The following is a 16611-nucleotide window of genomic DNA, read 5'->3' as shown; positions in this document are numbered from 1 at the left end:
GCAAGGATTATTTGATTTTCTTTGTCCATAATCGATTACTTGACTTTTACTAAAAAGCACAATTTAAAAATGCCTAAAAAGGAGAGAAAATCTGATCAATTCCATGTCAAAGATTGCTAAAAATTTTTGGAGCTGAAAGGAATGTCCATAAAGAAGCTAATTCCAGTCTTATTTTCAGTAGTCATGCATATATCATAAAAAAAATGAAATTTTATATGAGAGAGAGAGAGAAAGAGACCGGAAAGAAGTCCATTTTAACTCAATAGAAAATGCATGAATTTCTTTATTATATGAAGTGGCCTTGGAGCCTACCTTTACTGTTTGAGAGATTCTGAGTAAAGTACTCTGTCTCATTGAGCCTTAGTATCCTCCTCTAAAAAACGGTGGAAATACACATGCTCTTTTCATTGAGTTGTTGTGAGGACCAAATGATCTGGTATATTTAGACTGTTTAGCACATTGCAGGCACATCATGGGCACTCAGTACATGGTATCCATTATTTAAGCAAGTTATGTAAATTGCATGAAATATTTAAAGTATGGTTAGGATGGTTTTCGTGTGTTCATGCTTTATTTATGGTCTGTGCCACTTGTTGACCTAAAGTACTGAACTTAATGGTAATCTATTAATATATCATTGAAAATAGCTAGTACAAATCAGAGTAACTAAATACTTTGATCAAATCATACAAAATTCTCCCAGGAAACAAAATGGAACAGTTGTGGTTTAAAGTAAAATAGTACAAAACAGTATCAACAGTATTTATATCTGTTTGATTGAGGACATGGATCTCCAATAGTGAGAATCCTAAGCATTGGTACCTGTATCAGGAAGGAAATGTGACTCCCCCGCCACCCCACCCCCAGTTTTCAAGGGCAAAACTCTAGGCAGCGCAATCACATGTGCGCCTTCTTCTGCCCCGACATCTGCCATGTCCTATTTTGCATAAGCCATGATGGATTCTATCAAGTCACCCAAGTAATAACATAACCATCTGAAACGTTAACAGGAGACTTTCTTCTGACATCAGCTGTCACACTATGTGTGAATTAAATTTGCTCCATTAAAACAATTTGGCTTTGTTCTGACTGTTCAGTGTTGCCATTCAAATCTGTAAGCAGTTTTCTTGCCTCTTCACCGCTATTAACAAGTCTTAATCGCTCAGAGATTCAGCACAGTTGGATATTGCAATCAGAGCAAACTCCCCATTTGATTCCAGCACAGAAGTTACCAATGAAACTGGCAGAGTGATCATATAAAATTCTCTAACTTCATCTCCTTTTCTCCCAATTCTCTGTGAAAAAAAAAATGAAACCATATAGAAACTTGTTTGTAGACTGCAATTTCTTGAATTTGTAGTGGCTGTTAATATCCAGTATCGCCAAGGATTTGAACATATCCCAAATATGTGACTATTACTTTAAAATTAAAACCATCCTGACAATCAGCAGTTTTGTTTCTCAAAGTGTATGACTTGTACATCTGGTTACCCAATCCAGCGGGGAGGCAATCGCTGTAATAGGCTCAGGTTGTACATAGCACGACATCTGCTCTCCAGTACCCAATCTGACTCTGGATATGTACCCTTGAAATAAGTAATCATGCTTTCATTAACTCTAAAACAGTTCTCACATTTGGTCACAGGTAATAAACAGTTAATAATTAAGGCCAACTGAATTATTTTTGAGTAGTCTTTGTTGGTGTTTGGAGGTTATTTTTGTGACAGAGTTGAATATTTTTCTTTATCTGAAATACACCCTTCATTAGGTAATTCCATCAGCTGATTTCTCTTCTGCTACTGGAAATGCTATTTTCCCCATGGCCTTATTTTTTTAAAAAAACAATAATATTCTTGGGGTTTAAGAAAGAGTTAAATCATAAAAGAACATGCTTGCTAATGTCAATGGCTAGTGATTTATGACAAGAGCACTTTTATTCAATTATTGTCTGAAAGACTAAATGTACCTCCTGGGGTCCAGAATTTAGTCACACAAAGTGTCTGGCTCACATTGCCGGAACTGACCATTAATTACGAGGATCACAGGTGGCAATCCATGTATATCTTAGCTTTTTCTGGAAACTGTGCAGCATGAGAGCTATTAAAGGTAAAAGTCCACCGCTGGAAGAATAGGAGAAAAATATTGCAAAATAATATATCCTTTAAAGTATCTAAGTCAAAGTCTTTGATTTACAAATCAGAAAACCCAGGGGAATCATACTGACAGGTACATACATCTGGTATTTAGCTGCTTCCAGTCTAGGGTCCAGTCCTCTCTACTCTAGGTGAGGTCTTCTCAACCCTAAGAGAACATTATAATCACTTTCAGTGCTTTTTAAAAATAATAGTTTTGGGTTTTTACCTACAAAGATTCTGATTTAATTGATCTGGGGTGGGTCCTTTAACTGGTGTTTCTTAAAAGCTCCCAGTTAATTCCAATGTGCTTTCTCCATCGATCTCTTTGTTTGTACCATCAGGAGAAATATTTCTGTTAGGATCAGAGAGGTTATTTTGAGAAATGCATGCTCTGGACACTGTGGATAGTGGGTAGTACATTTCTCCTGTGTTTGCTACTGAAAAGCTTAAAGTCTGGTATGCAGTAAAAGCTGTCTGCATGGGCCTCCAGGGCATACATTCTTTTCTAGTTCAGTTTTATGACACTACATTTTCTTCCTTTTGCATTTTTCCACATTTGTATGTAATATTTGTTATTTTGATGTTTTATGTTTTGTTGGAAGCTACTTTCGAAGAACAAGTTGGGACAGCACAAAAGATAAGGAACTAGATCCCTAACAACAGAGAAACAAGACAAATATATGATTAAAAGCCATGAGAGGCCTAAAGAAAGAGGATTAGAAGGTCTTTATATATTTTGTTTGAAATTCCATAGACCCTTTAATATGGACAAAAATTAAAGAGAAACAAGAGCACATATGCAACAGGAACGGTGGGCTAAGTGTTATGAGTGAGTGGGAAACAAAGAAAAAGAATTGGAAAGCAGAGGCATGAAAGTTAAGTAGTGGGAAGAAGAAAGGTGGGGAAGCAGAATGGTGTGTCAGTTTTGGATTACGTGGGGTAACCATGATCCTGAGTCTCAACAATGTGATTGCACCATCTTTATTGTTCCTTATTTTCTGGCAGCATCATATGGAGTCCATTCTGCATCAATAACTCTTTATTTACAAAGTGCCAATACTTTCAGTGGCTGATAAGACTTGCCTCTGCACCACTGATAAATATGGGATTTAACATTTTATATGAAACCTAAGTGAACTTTGGGTTAGAAAATATTGTGATGGTATTGGTGACTGATATTTTATGTTACCATCTATTGAACAAACAAGGTTGCTGATGGGAAAGCCTGGGGAAATACATGTAAATATCAAAATATGTTCATTTGACTCCAGCATGTGGAAAATTAATCCAATTTCATCCCCTTGTTTTCGTACAGTTCATTTCAAGAAAATCAAACAGAATTAAAGTTTTGTATGGTCTGGTAAATTTATGTTTTAATAAACTTTTATATAGTTCCATTTATCTACATTAATTGCCTCAGTGAAGAGCCTTACATTGATTCAATACGGAAATAAAATTGCATCATAGAAAGACCTAGAAAAAGGGTTCCAACTGATTCTATATAAAAAATAGTATCTCAACAATCATGGCTTATATTTCATTTTGGTTTTGTGGATTTTAAATCAACTACAGTTTCAATGGTCCCATTCATACTTGATATTTGAACTTTTAAGAAAAATGAAGGTAAAAGACAAATTCACTACTCTCCACCTAGCAATTAAGAATGTTTGGCAGTGTGTACTCAAGAAAATGTTACTTAATGAACATTGAAAACATAAGCTTTGAGATTGCAAAGTGATATTAAGGAAAGATAAAATTTAAATATTTTAAAAAGTAAATGCAGATAAACATTAGGATATTTGTTTGGTTTCTGAAATTAAATTCCTTGCAAAATTTCCAAATATTGATAAATTTTATGACAGTAAATGAAATGAGGAAATAGACATTGAAGAATTAGACTTATTTTCCTGAAAATACACATTAAATGCATCAAAATAAAATTGTTTCATCAACTATATCATTAGTATCATGGACAGCAAAAGGACTAGATTATAATTATTTTAATAACTCATTTTTACACAGTTCTGCTCTTTATACTTTCCCAAAAATGTCCCCATCTGAACTTCAGAACAGTCCTGTGAGGTAGACATAGGATTTATTATTAATGAATCTAAGACTTAAAATTAGGAAACCCATGATTAAGTTTGGTTAGGTCAACGTTTGGGGAGGTTGCATAGTGTTCCTTCCCATAGTTATTAAAAAAATGGTTCTGGCCACACTGACTTCATAATGCAGATGTTTATAAAATAAAATATAAATACATTTAAAAATATAAATACATTTAATATAAATACATCTAGCACAAAATACGTCTGTAGTATTTGAACCGAAAAAAGTAGGAGAGCTCTCTGAGAAGATGTCCCTTCTCTGTTGGGATTACAGCTTTAGGAAAGTCACAACAGATCTAGCAAGAAGGGAAGGAAGGGGACACTGCTGGTCAGACAGAGCAACAGACCACTGGGAAAGTCATGAAAGGGGTGAGATATATCATAGACACATCACCTCCTCAGTGGTGGCATTCCAACTGAAGTCCTAGTCAACTTAAACCCATTTAAAGATATCATGGCAGTTATATGCTTCAGGTAGGCTATGAAAGGGAAACTGAAGAAGCAATGCATCCATCCAGATAATTGGGTGAGTCCTAAGCATTATGCACCTATATATTTTGGGGCAGTGAACACTGCCAGGGAACACACTTCCCGTTTCTTCCCTTGAGGAAATAGATCCTATATCTCCCTGAAGGGCAATAGTAGCTATCACAGAGGAACTCCCTTTAGTCTCTAAGAAAGGCAAATGGGTGCATTTTAGAAGCTTTCTAACATAAAAATGTGTAAGGAGAAAATGCAAATAGAACTCTTTAGAGCAACAATTCCCATTCCTGGTTTTGCCACACTATTTCCAAAAGAGATTTTTAATTTGCTCTTATGACAGTGGGCTTATTTGCTAGGGAACGATTTGGGGACAAAAAGGTTTTTAAAATGAAGGACAAAGAGGGTGCTTCCACTTTGTAAAATTTGTAAGTAACTATCTCTTAGGAACAGTGATCTTGTTTTCTATCCTTGTTTTTCATCCTAATTAATAGTGATCATGAGAAAAGAAGAGCTTTGCTGTATATAATATCTTATTATTGGTGGTTTTATTACTAAAATAAAGAAAATACAGTCCAAATAAAGAACCAGTGTCAATTAATCTTGAACCACCTCAGTTAATTAGCAAAACATTCATACATTTTATAAAATATTCATACTAGGAAATAACTATAGTTCTGGGAACAAGTACACGAATTAGATGTGTAAAATATTAGACACTTGCTATATACCAAACTGACATTAAGAGAGTAAAAGTGTCAAGGCTCCTAAATCCCTGTATGAACAACTTTTATCATTCACTGTAGAAGAATGCTAATAGTGTGTCCAGAGAATACTTTGTATAGCAGATCCAATGCTCCTTATGATTCATTCCACTTACGTTTTAAAGTTGTTGATAGAAGGTGAGTGTGGTATGCATTCGGGAGAAAAACATGTAAAGAGGACATGTAAATGGTCTCCATTTCCCTACCTATTTCCTTTACACAAAAATAGGATGAAATGGGAAATGCTGTCTCAGCACTCACATTCTCTCCAACTAAAATCCTCTATTTGTCAGTTATTTAAATCCCATCTGTCACTTTGACCCCCTTAATTCCTAAAAAAGTCTTCTTTACATACTAAATTACATAAGTTGTTCTATTGCACAAGTAGATCCATAGACTGAATTGAAAGATGAGGGTTTTCATAGATTTTCAGATTCCCTGTCCTCTTTGGTGTTTGACATTAAAACAACAGGAAAATTAAAGTTCCGTTAAATCAAATATTCATTAGCCTCCTTAACTGGCTTTAAAGAGAAAATCTATTCCACACCATAGTACAATGCAATGATGATAGTCAAAAAATATCCACCGCAGCAAGTACTGCATGATGACTGTCCAAAGCTCTCTTTGAATAACTGTCTAAATATCAGTAACAAACACCAGAGAAATAGAATTATTCAAGAACTCATGATTTGATATGAACAAGATACTTATAAATGAAGTACCTCTCTATTAAAATTCTTAGTTCTCTTCCAAGTGTTCTGAATTAATTATTTTCACCTTGTCAACTTTTTTTTGTTCTTTCTTTTTCATACATGATAGGAATGTTGAGGGATTTTAGGCATCTCATTTAGTACCACAGAAACTCGAGTCTTAATTAAGACAAAATATGATTTCTCAATAACAAGAAGAGACTGTTCATGCCTACTAGGAAAGAATATCTTACCCTATAAACCTATTATCATTCACATTACAGTTTATACTGTAGGCTTTATGGTATAAAAGAGTAGCCTATACAAAGAAAACCTTATGAAGTTTCAAACATTGAGATGTGTATCCCATAATTTTTCAAATGCAGGAATAAGTAACAGGAGTCTTTTATGGATAAAGACTAAGAGAAGCATTAATGCAAACTAGTCCAATTCAAAGTCAAATTACTACTTGATGGTTACTGTACTATTTTTTTTTTAATTAATTAATTAATTTATTTATTTTTGGCTGTGTTTGGGTCTTCGTTTCTGTGCGAAGGCTTTCTCTAGTTGTGGCGAGTGGGGGTCACCCTTCATCGCGGTGCGCGGGCCTCTCACTATCGCGGCCTCTCTTGTTGCGGAGCACAGGCTCCAGACGCGCAGGCTCAGTAGTTGTGGCTCACGGGCCCAGTTGCTCCGCGGCATGTGGGATCTTCCCAGACCAGGGCTTGAACCCGTGTCCCCTGCATTGGCAGGCAGATTCTCAACCACTGCGCCACCAGGGAAGCCCCGTTACTGTACTATTTATACAGGATATAAAATATACTAGTATAATGAATGAAAAGTCTTCCTAAGGTATTTAGAAAGTCACTTCAATGACATTCCTCAAACTTCAGAAGAGACGATATATCTGTCTATAAAATGACACCAAAATCATATTTTATAAGGATTTTGTATTAACATGTGCTTTTGAAGGATGACATTATAGGGTCTTAATATCTATAATCAGAAAGTCTTTTGCTTTTAACTTGCAAGGCAATAAGTTTAAGAATTAATTTTGTCTGCTATAAAGCTGGCTTGCCTTTAATCTTCAGATTTAATAGGTGTCTTTTTGCTCAGTGCTTTAGGCAGGAAGTTGAGGAAATAGTCCACGTTCCATCTCAGTCAACATAAAATGACATTGAAGTGTCTTCAAATGTTTCCAGGAAGTTCATGCTAAACAGTCTCTCTGTTATATTTGATACTGAATAACAGCAGAAATCCCTGTATTTAATGAGGCTTTTCCTAAGATTCTATGTAATGAAGCTATATGTTCATGATAACTTACTTTATAATTAAGATGTTACAAAACTAAACACACGTAAGATGCATATACTAATATGTGGATATATGATGATTTATGCAATGGAGAATATCACACATGCCATATATTCTTTCCTCCAATTGAAATTTCTTGGTGTAATTTTGAGGTCAAATTCTTAAAAAAAAAAACCAAACCAAACAAACAAACAAAAAAAACAGAATCATTTTCCTTGGTTTGCTCTGATGGACATCTTGATTCAGGCTTTCTGCCATTATTTATGTCAATGGAAACCTCGAAAAATCATCTGCTCACTAAATTTAAAAAAATATGCATGAAACATCAGAAACCAGCAAATGACCCTATCCAAAATAGATCCTTCCAGGAATCTTTGAGACAGTTCACATTTAGAAGCGGCAGTGGTTACATTAAGAACTTATGAAAGGGTTCCAATTCTGAAATGCTTTCAATGCAGTGAGTAACTGGCAAGTTCTTTCTCTTTTATTAAAAGTACTCTGCCAGAAAAGCCTACTTCAGTCAAAACAAACTTCCACTTAAGTGCAGACTTTTTTCTAAACATTTTCATAAAGTAAATAGTGAAGCTTTTTTTTTTTTTTTCTTTCTCCTCTGTCTTTTCTGATAGGAAGTGAGATTCCAGTTAGGCCAGGAACAATTGTGATTTTGGTTTACTTTTTTACGTTTAGTTATTCTTTCATGGTTCTGAATTTTGCTATATAGGTGCCCGGAGGCAAATGGGAGCATTTTTATACATACAAAGTAGATAAACAATGTAGGAAAGAGGCTCTAATGGACCATTTCTCTGCTCCCCTCCTCTCGCCTACAGCGTATTGTCTGTTCTGCAAGTATTAAAGCTCATCTGAAATGGCTTCTTATACCATTGTTTTTAGACTTAACATTCTTTTTTATTCAATTCCCTATTTTCAGCGGCTGAAAATAGGATGCTTAAACTTTCTCTCAGACCTTCATTTTTTGAATTAGTAATTGAATTTTTGGAAAAATAAAATGGCTTTATCTTTGCAATTATTCAAATCTACTTATGGTATTTTTTTTTAAGAGCTGAGGTGGGAGTTTGGCAAGAGGAAAGAGTGAGAAAAAGTCCACATTACAAATATAAAAGTGTGCTGTGGATCTACTAGGATAGCAGTGACATGCTCTTTGATCACATCCAGCTCACAGTCTGCTCTGTTCCTAGGGGTGGGGGTGGGGAGATGCTTGCTTTACTTTAAAGTGACCTCGTTGGCTAATGTGCACAGCTGTGTTAATAAGCTTGAAGAGAGAGCCACATCCAGTTTTTTGTTTTGTTTTGTTTTTTAATCAAAAGGAATAACAACTGAGATCAAGTGATTCTGAAAGAAGGTGAACACATTTGGGAACTATTCCACCATGGCTACCTTTTCAATAGTCAAAATCATGTCCTTATATTTCAGGGGCACATTTATAAGCCAAGACTGTCCACTGTTCATTTTTCTTCCCTCATTAGGAATTAGAAGAATGCCTTCACAGATGAACTGTTAAGAAATAGCTCGGATCTGGGCCAGTTCTCCTGTGTCTTGGTCTGTGACCTCCCAGGCAAAGCACTCCATCCTTCCCTGCCAACCTCCTCCATCCCCCCACCCAGTAAGTGAGTACGCATTACATGCAGGCTAAAACTATCATGTCCTTAAACAAGTGTCCTTTTCGAAAGTATAATATAAAGCCGACTTAGAAAGTCTGCTGCTATAATGACTTCATGTTTTGCTGATCCTGGTCTTTTCTTCTGAAAGGCTTTTTAGTGGTCCCCAGTGAAAATTTGAGATCAGCATTTAAATGCAGGTCTATCTTTTTAACATACTTTAAGTCCTCAGAAGTCACTAAGTCTCAGTAGCTTTGAGAATTTATAAGCATATCTAGGATGTTAAAGGATACCTTCCATGTCTTTTTTTTTTCCTACAAAATTACACTAATTGGAATTTGTATTTTTCCTCCCATTTGTGATTTGAAGGAAACATACTACCGAATAGGAATAAGATTTGTTCAAGACCATTTCTTTGTGTGAAGCAGCTCTCCCCAGACAGTTAGGGACCAATTATAGGAATTTCCTATATTCTTTGGATGTTTACAGCTGATATACACTCGTTCCTCTCCTAGGTAATAGCAGCACGCACATGTGCAATGAGACACAGGAAAGAAAAAAAAAGAAAAAAAAAAGTAATTATGTTGTTCCTTGTTATATGCAATTACCAGCGTTTGGTTAGAATGCCTGTGTGATTTTTAATTCTAAATGAAAAGATTAAGGCAAAAGAAGCCAACATGCTCTTTAAAAGTACCACTTTTCTGAATCAATCAACATATTCATTTGCATTTAAAACTTAGCATTTCTTGCTTCAGTCATATTTTGCTTCCATGTCCTTTGAAGTCCTTCTCTACTTTTCTTTACACTTGTCATAAAGATATTTTTATTTACCATTAAAAGCCTGAGAAAAATTGACCAAGGCCTGAAGCTTTCATGTTCTTAAAGGTTTGCATCTACAGGTTAAATTGCAATAATACAGTCACTGAAAACTGTCCAAGGATGAATATAATAAATAGCCAAGTTCTTTTGATCTTTAAAAAATGTATTATATTAAGTTTTTGATTTCTATGATGTAGAACTATTGCAGGACCTTGTCAGTTCTAATCGATAATGGAGTCGTCCAAAAAAAACTCCACACATTTTTATTGAGCACCTACTATGGGCTACAACTAGGATAAGGCAAAATTTAAGGTTTTCACCCTCTGGTTTGTGCTCAAACGTGAACACCCGAGTCCCTACCCTAATCTACTCTATGGCACCAAAGAGCCTTCAACTATATTTATTGACCAACTTTGAGCTAACAATGTGGTCAAGTCTTTTGAAGAAATATTAAGGTGAATAATTATGTGGAAAAGTCTTAAGACAGAGACCTGACCTTCTAGGGTTTGAGATCCTTGGAAACCTACCTATCAGTGTGACGACAGCAAGCATAAACTAGCAAGGATATGAATTCCTGTTGCTGACTGTCTGAGCTGGAATTCTGCTTCACTCCCTAGTCCTGTGATACCAGACAGACACATTATTTTCAATGCTTCTAAGTCTCACTTTATTTATGAAATGTGTACAACAATAGTGCCCACTTTACAGGTGTAATGAGAATTCAATAAGATATCTTATTTTAAACTTAATGCCCAGCATGCCATTAGGACCTGATAAATTTTGCTATTATGATTATCATCATCATTATTTTTACAAGAAAGGAAAGAAACAAAACTGAACAAAACATATTCTTTCATACCAAACAAAGTAACATTAAAGGGAAAATCAGACTGTAAATACTAATGGCCATGAAAATCAAACTGTAAATACTAATGGCCATTTGATTTTTTTATGTTTACTAGTTACCCTAAAAAATTGCAAAGAAATTGCAATTTCTACTTCCATGAATAAAAACTACTTTAAAAGCTTTTATTTTCTATAAAAAAAAATCTAAGATTAATAACATGGAAACTAGATAATGGCATTAGGAATAAAAATGCACTTGTGTAGTGTCTGAGTTTTAAAAACTTTGTTTTTAGTTGAACACTTTCACACAAATTGGCGTATTTAATCTTTACAAACACCCTAGATAGTATTTTTATCCCCATTTTACAGATGAGGAAATTAAGATTCAAGGTTACAGAGCTTCTTAGTGACAGAGGTATCTGACAGTCACTTCTGAACTCAAAATTCTGTAAATCAAAGTTTTACAAGGGTAATATATAGGCTGGAATATTTTCAGCCCATATTTATGGTAAACATAATTTCAGTTTTAATCAAAACAAAAAAATCCAAGGCATAGCTTTCTATAACAAGTCAGAAAAAAGATAATAACTAATAGAGAGTGTTACATTTTTTAAGCCTGTTTTGACTGCATTAGCAAGGATAAAGGATGCATAACTAAGATACTTTGAACAAATGTTAATCAGAAATATAATCATTGGTTTCATATTCTTTTCAATGGCCCCATGTTGCTCCCCTAACCATCCCTTTGGTTTTGCTAAATCAATAAGTGTAATTTAAGTCATGTTATTCTTCAGCGCAATACACCAAAAATAAGTGCCCATAATTATATTGAGGAATGAGAACAGTAGTTTGGAAACAAAGAACCATTTACAATTACAGATGACCCTTGAATAATATGGGTTTGAAGTTCAAGGATCCACTTATATGTGGAGTTTTTTTAATAAATATGTACTACACTACTACATGATCCATGGTGGGTTGAATCCCCAGATGCAGAACTGCAGATGCAGAGGGCCAACTGCAAAGTTATACACAGATTTTCAAATGCCTGTGGGGTCTGCACTCCTAACCCCAGTGTTTGTTTATGGGTCAACTGTAATACAGACTTGTTTTTGATTTACAGCAACAACCAAACACTAGAAAACAGAGTAACTTGTATAGGTAAACCTCGGAGGTGTTGCAGGTTCAGTTCCAGACTGCCGCAATAAAGGAAATAGTGCAATAAAGTGAGTCACACTAATTTTTTTGGTTTCATAGTGCATATAAAAGCTATGTTTACACCATACTGTAGTCTATTAAGTGTGCAATAGCATTATGTCTAAGAAATGTACGTACTTCAATTTTAAAATACTTTATGCTAAAAAATGCTAATCATCAGCTGAGCCTTAAGTGAGTCGTAATCTTTTTTTGGTAGAGGCTTTTGCCTGGATATCGATGGTTGCTGACTGATCCGGGTGATGGTTGCTGAAGGCTGGGGTGGCCGTGGCAATTTCTTAGAATAAGACAACAGTGACGTTAGCCATGTCGATTGACTCTTCCATTCCCGAAAGATTTCTCTACAGTATGCGATGCTGTTAGATAGCATTTTACCTACATGAGAGCTTCTTTCAAAATTGGAGTAAATCCTCTCAAACTTTGCTTTGCTCTCTTAACTAAGTTTATGTAATATTCCAAATCCTTTGTTGTCATCTCAGCAATACATTGAAAATCTATTATTTAGTGTAGCTACCTTTATGAATTATCTTATCTAGGTCTCCTGGATAACTTGCTGCAGCTTCTACATCAGCATTTGCTGCTTCATCTTGCTCTTTTATGTTGTAGAGATGGCTTCTTTCCTTCAACCTCATGAACCAACCTCTGCTAGATTCAAACTTTTCTTCTGCAGCTTCCTCTCCTCTCTCAGCCTTCACAGAATTGAAAAGAGTTAGGACCTTGCTCTGGATTGGACTTTGGCTTAAGGGAATATTGTGGCTGGTTTAATCTTCTATCCGGACCACTAAAATTTTCTCCATATCATTAATAAAGTTGTTTCACTTTCTTACCATTCATAGTTTACTGAAGTAGCACTTTTAATTTCCTTCAAGACTTTTTCCTTTGCATTCACAGCATGGCTAACTGTTTGACATAAGAGGCCTAGCTGTCAGCCTGTCTTGGCTCTAGACATGCCTTCCTTACTAAGCTTAATCATTTCTGGCTTTTGATTCAAAGTGAGAAACGTGTGACTCTTTCTTTCACTTGAAAATTTAGAGGCCACTGTAGGATTATGAATTGGCCTAATTTCAATATTGTGTCTTACATATGCACAGTTTATGGCACCCAAAAACAATTACAGTAATAACATCAAAGATCACTAATCATAGATCACATAACAAATATAACAATAATGAAAAAGTTTGAAATATTATGAGAATTATCCAAATGTGACACAGAGACATGAGGCGAACAAATGCTGTTGGAAAAATGGTCCCTATAGACTTGCTCTATGCAGGGTTACCACAAACCTTCAACTTGTGAAAAATTCAGTACCTGCCAAGCACAGTAAAGTGAAGTGCAATGAAATGAGGTGTGCCTGTACTGTACTTGCTCTTTGTAACCACAGGCATACCGTGCTGTTCACTCACCTAACAGAACTCTGGGAAGACTGTATCTTTCCACTGCATAACTATTTGCAAACAGAGTTAGAAACTAATCCCTTTAATCCAATTTATTTGCTATAATCAGATTAATCTTCTTATCTCACCAATTTTCACTGTCACTCTCCCCTTCCCAAGACCTTCAATCGATCCCTACTGTCCACTGAATAAATAGAGATGAATTTACAGAAAAACTGAATTCAACATTCACCATGTATGACTTCTGCCTTACACTGTCTTGTCCTGTGCCCTTACCTATTTAATCCAGAAAGGTCCTCATCTTTTTCAAAGTACACTGAAAGGGTCATTCTTTTTTGAGGATGTCTTTGGCCACTCTATTCAAAACTATTCCTTCCACGAATACCAAGAACAAAAAGCTTTCCCAGCTTCTAGAAAAGAAGTATTGCCCATCTAGAGCTCCTTGTCTTTATCTCATTTATGGGTTTTATCTCTGTACTATCTTGAAATAGGGTCATTTATTGTTGTGTTTTTTTCTGCTACTAGAGACAGACTTCTGGTAAGTAAGGCAATTTTTTTTTTTCACTTTTATAGTCCCCAGTTGCAGCTGAATACAATACTTTACATATAGCAGGTAACCAAAAAAAAAAAAAAAAAAAAAGAAAAATAGCATTTTGTTCGTCTTTAGGGATGTTAATATTGAATCTAGTGAAGGAACAAGACCTTATTTTATACCCTCCCTTGACATTTATTTTTATGGGTTGCTGGGTGTGGGTGTATGTGTCTGAGCAATGCCCAGGGAACAGGGTCAGGTTCTACTGGTAAACCAGCAGCTGCAACTGCTTTGATGATTTGCTTGAAAAATATGGGCATGATTCCAGCTTGGGTAGGAAATCTAAGGGGAAGCACTGCATTCTAAAATCCTATACTCTTAGAACTAGAAGACCTCATCTGATCCAAGAACTTCATTTCATACAGCAACTAACAATGAGGAATACTTCTTTTCTAGAAGCTGAGAAAGCTTTTTGCTCAATACATATAGGAATAAAAAAAATTCATCATTTTTGATCAATCGATCAAAACCGAGGCAAATAATAATCAGAAGGAGAAAAATATCATTAAGCTTAGGGATTTTATGCTTTTAAGGTCTTATAAAGTCCTCAGGAGGTAACAACCACAGTAGAGCTGCAGGCAACATCTCCACTCAATTCTGGTACCATTTGCAAGGCACCATGGCCCGGATGCACTCAGAGTTCCTGTATCATAATTGTGCCTAAAAAGAAAATTATTTTGTTGCAAGATGAAAAGATTCTTAAAGATACTTTTTCATTTCCTAAAAACACTCATCCCCAATTATATGAAATTGTAATCTTTAACAAATTTCCCCAAATTTCATCTTCTTATAACTAAAGACCTTTTTGTGCTATATTTGTTTTAAGAATTCCATGTTTTACGTTAAATAAAAGCAAAAGCTGCCTTTTGGAAGGGAGAACATTCCATATCCCCAGAAGAAACTTGTATGTTTTCCTGGTGATAGGAAGTGGAACTCTGCCAAGCAGTGAACTAATGAATTAGACTTTGGCAGCCCTCCATGCCTGACACAATTTAGTTCAAATTTATGAAATCTACCGTTTCCAGACATCCACTTGTGCCTAAGGCCTCTCTGTACTTTTCAGAGTAAAAAACATAACATTGCTAGACTTCTGATTTTACCTTATTGATGAAGAAAGAATTATGAACAATATATGTTTTTCTAAACCGAATCTCTAACCATTTCTTCAGTTTTGCAACAACAACAGTGAATCAGTTGAAATCAGCATCTCTTTGGGTAGATAGCAGAATATTTCTGTCTCTGATTAAATTAAATCCCTTTAGACATGACAGACTTAATCATCTCAACAAAATGTCTGCTGCCTCACAAAGATTGATGCCCTTTTGGAAAGAAAGGAATATCAGCTCTGTTCAAAGGCATGTTGTCTTGTCTTCACATTCTTGAAACAAGAACAGAGGCTTTTTTTTCACACTAAGGGAAAAAAGTAACAAAGCCTTCCATCAGTGGCTGTGAAGAAGGAATCATCATTAATGCTACTTTAAAACTTACTTTATTTGGGGGAACCTCTTTCAAAATGATAGTTAAGAAATGAGCAAGGGGAAGATGAGAAAGCTGCACATTTCAAATACCTAGGAAAAATAAATCTGAGTTGCTAATTAGAGGACAGAGGCACAAGTCTCAAGAAAGTGATGTCTTCTTTCTAAATGCATACATAATTATTTCTCTTTCTTTGTAAGTGGATGAGATCAGCCAACATCCGACTTCAACTGCATTCCAGATACTTCCCCAACTAGCCCTAATCACTGGCCCCTGGAACTGCCCTGAGGGCTCTTTTTCATTTCTGGCATCATGGCCACCCTGCCCTCTCCCCTTACTCTGCTTATCCTCGGGTACCTGCATGGCCCTGCGCCCCAGTCCAAGCTCCTCTTTTCAACTTTCTTCTCTAACAGAATCAGTTGTCCCTTACACAATGTATTTTTAAAATATTTTATGGCATTTCTCACAACACACTTAACAACTTGTTTAAACATATTTTCTGTTTGTAAATTTGTGAGTTTTCCACCTATAAAAGCTGTGTCATTTTTATCCTCGTATACTTTGAAATGCCTTACACATTTAGGGCTTTCCATATGTGTTGATAAATTCATACAATTAAGTCAGTTTTTTTGGGAAAAAAATCCTTAAATATCTGCCTGCTTTGCTTACCCAGTTTCTTTTTCTATGATGCTTTTATTTGCAGTTACTGGAGATTTACCATTTGCTGAAAAATATATTTACAGTATAATAGGCACTGATGAAAAATTTAGTTCACCCTGAAATAACTGAATCGCCAGAGAAAATCATTTTGTATGAATGACAAAAGCAATGTCAGTGTCATTTGCCCTTGTTGTGACCTTAGAATTACAAGGACACACAATGAATACACACATGTACTTTGGCATCTTACTCAAGGCATATACTGGTTTATAGAACTAATTTAAAAAGAATTGGTGCATTGAATTAAAAGAAATGTAAAGAAGAAGAGAATAAAATTAAACAAACTCCTCATATAAGACATAAAAAGTAAATGTATGAAATAATCTACTGCTAGTTTAGAATATACAAGAGATACTGTCTTGTTTTGGTAACTTATGCTGTATTAAGAAATGTTTTCTATCTTATAATGATTTCTTTGTACCTAATTTTCATTGCATTCA

The 16611-nt window shown here is 35.3% G+C and overlaps 1 protein-coding gene across 8 annotated transcripts in view; it reads right to left on the bottom strand.

The window, feature by feature from the left end:
• PCDH9 (protocadherin 9) overlaps positions 1 to 16611 on the bottom strand; it is a 973394-nt gene that overhangs the window by 884720 nt on the left and 72063 nt on the right. For 2 of the 8 annotated variants that reach the window (XM_082434787.1, XM_082434788.1), the window contains one exon: positions 268 to 1295. The exons of 5 other annotated variants lie outside the window; for them this stretch is intronic. In XM_082434787.1, coding sequence (XP_082290913.1) covers positions 1155 to 1295 — 141 coding nt within the window. In that variant the 3' untranslated portion in view covers positions 268 to 1154. Of the gene's footprint in view, positions 1 to 267; positions 1296 to 3266; positions 14636 to 16611 lie in introns of those variants that run through there. One more of the 8 variants, XM_082434790.1, reaches the window with a different exon arrangement.

The sequence above is a fragment of the Balaenoptera physalus genome (genome assembly GCF_965194825.1).
Source record: "Balaenoptera physalus genome assembly, chromosome: 18".
NCBI lineage: Eukaryota > Metazoa > Chordata > Mammalia > Artiodactyla > Balaenopteridae > Balaenoptera > Balaenoptera physalus.
This window is presented reverse-complemented; position numbering and strand designations above follow the sequence as displayed.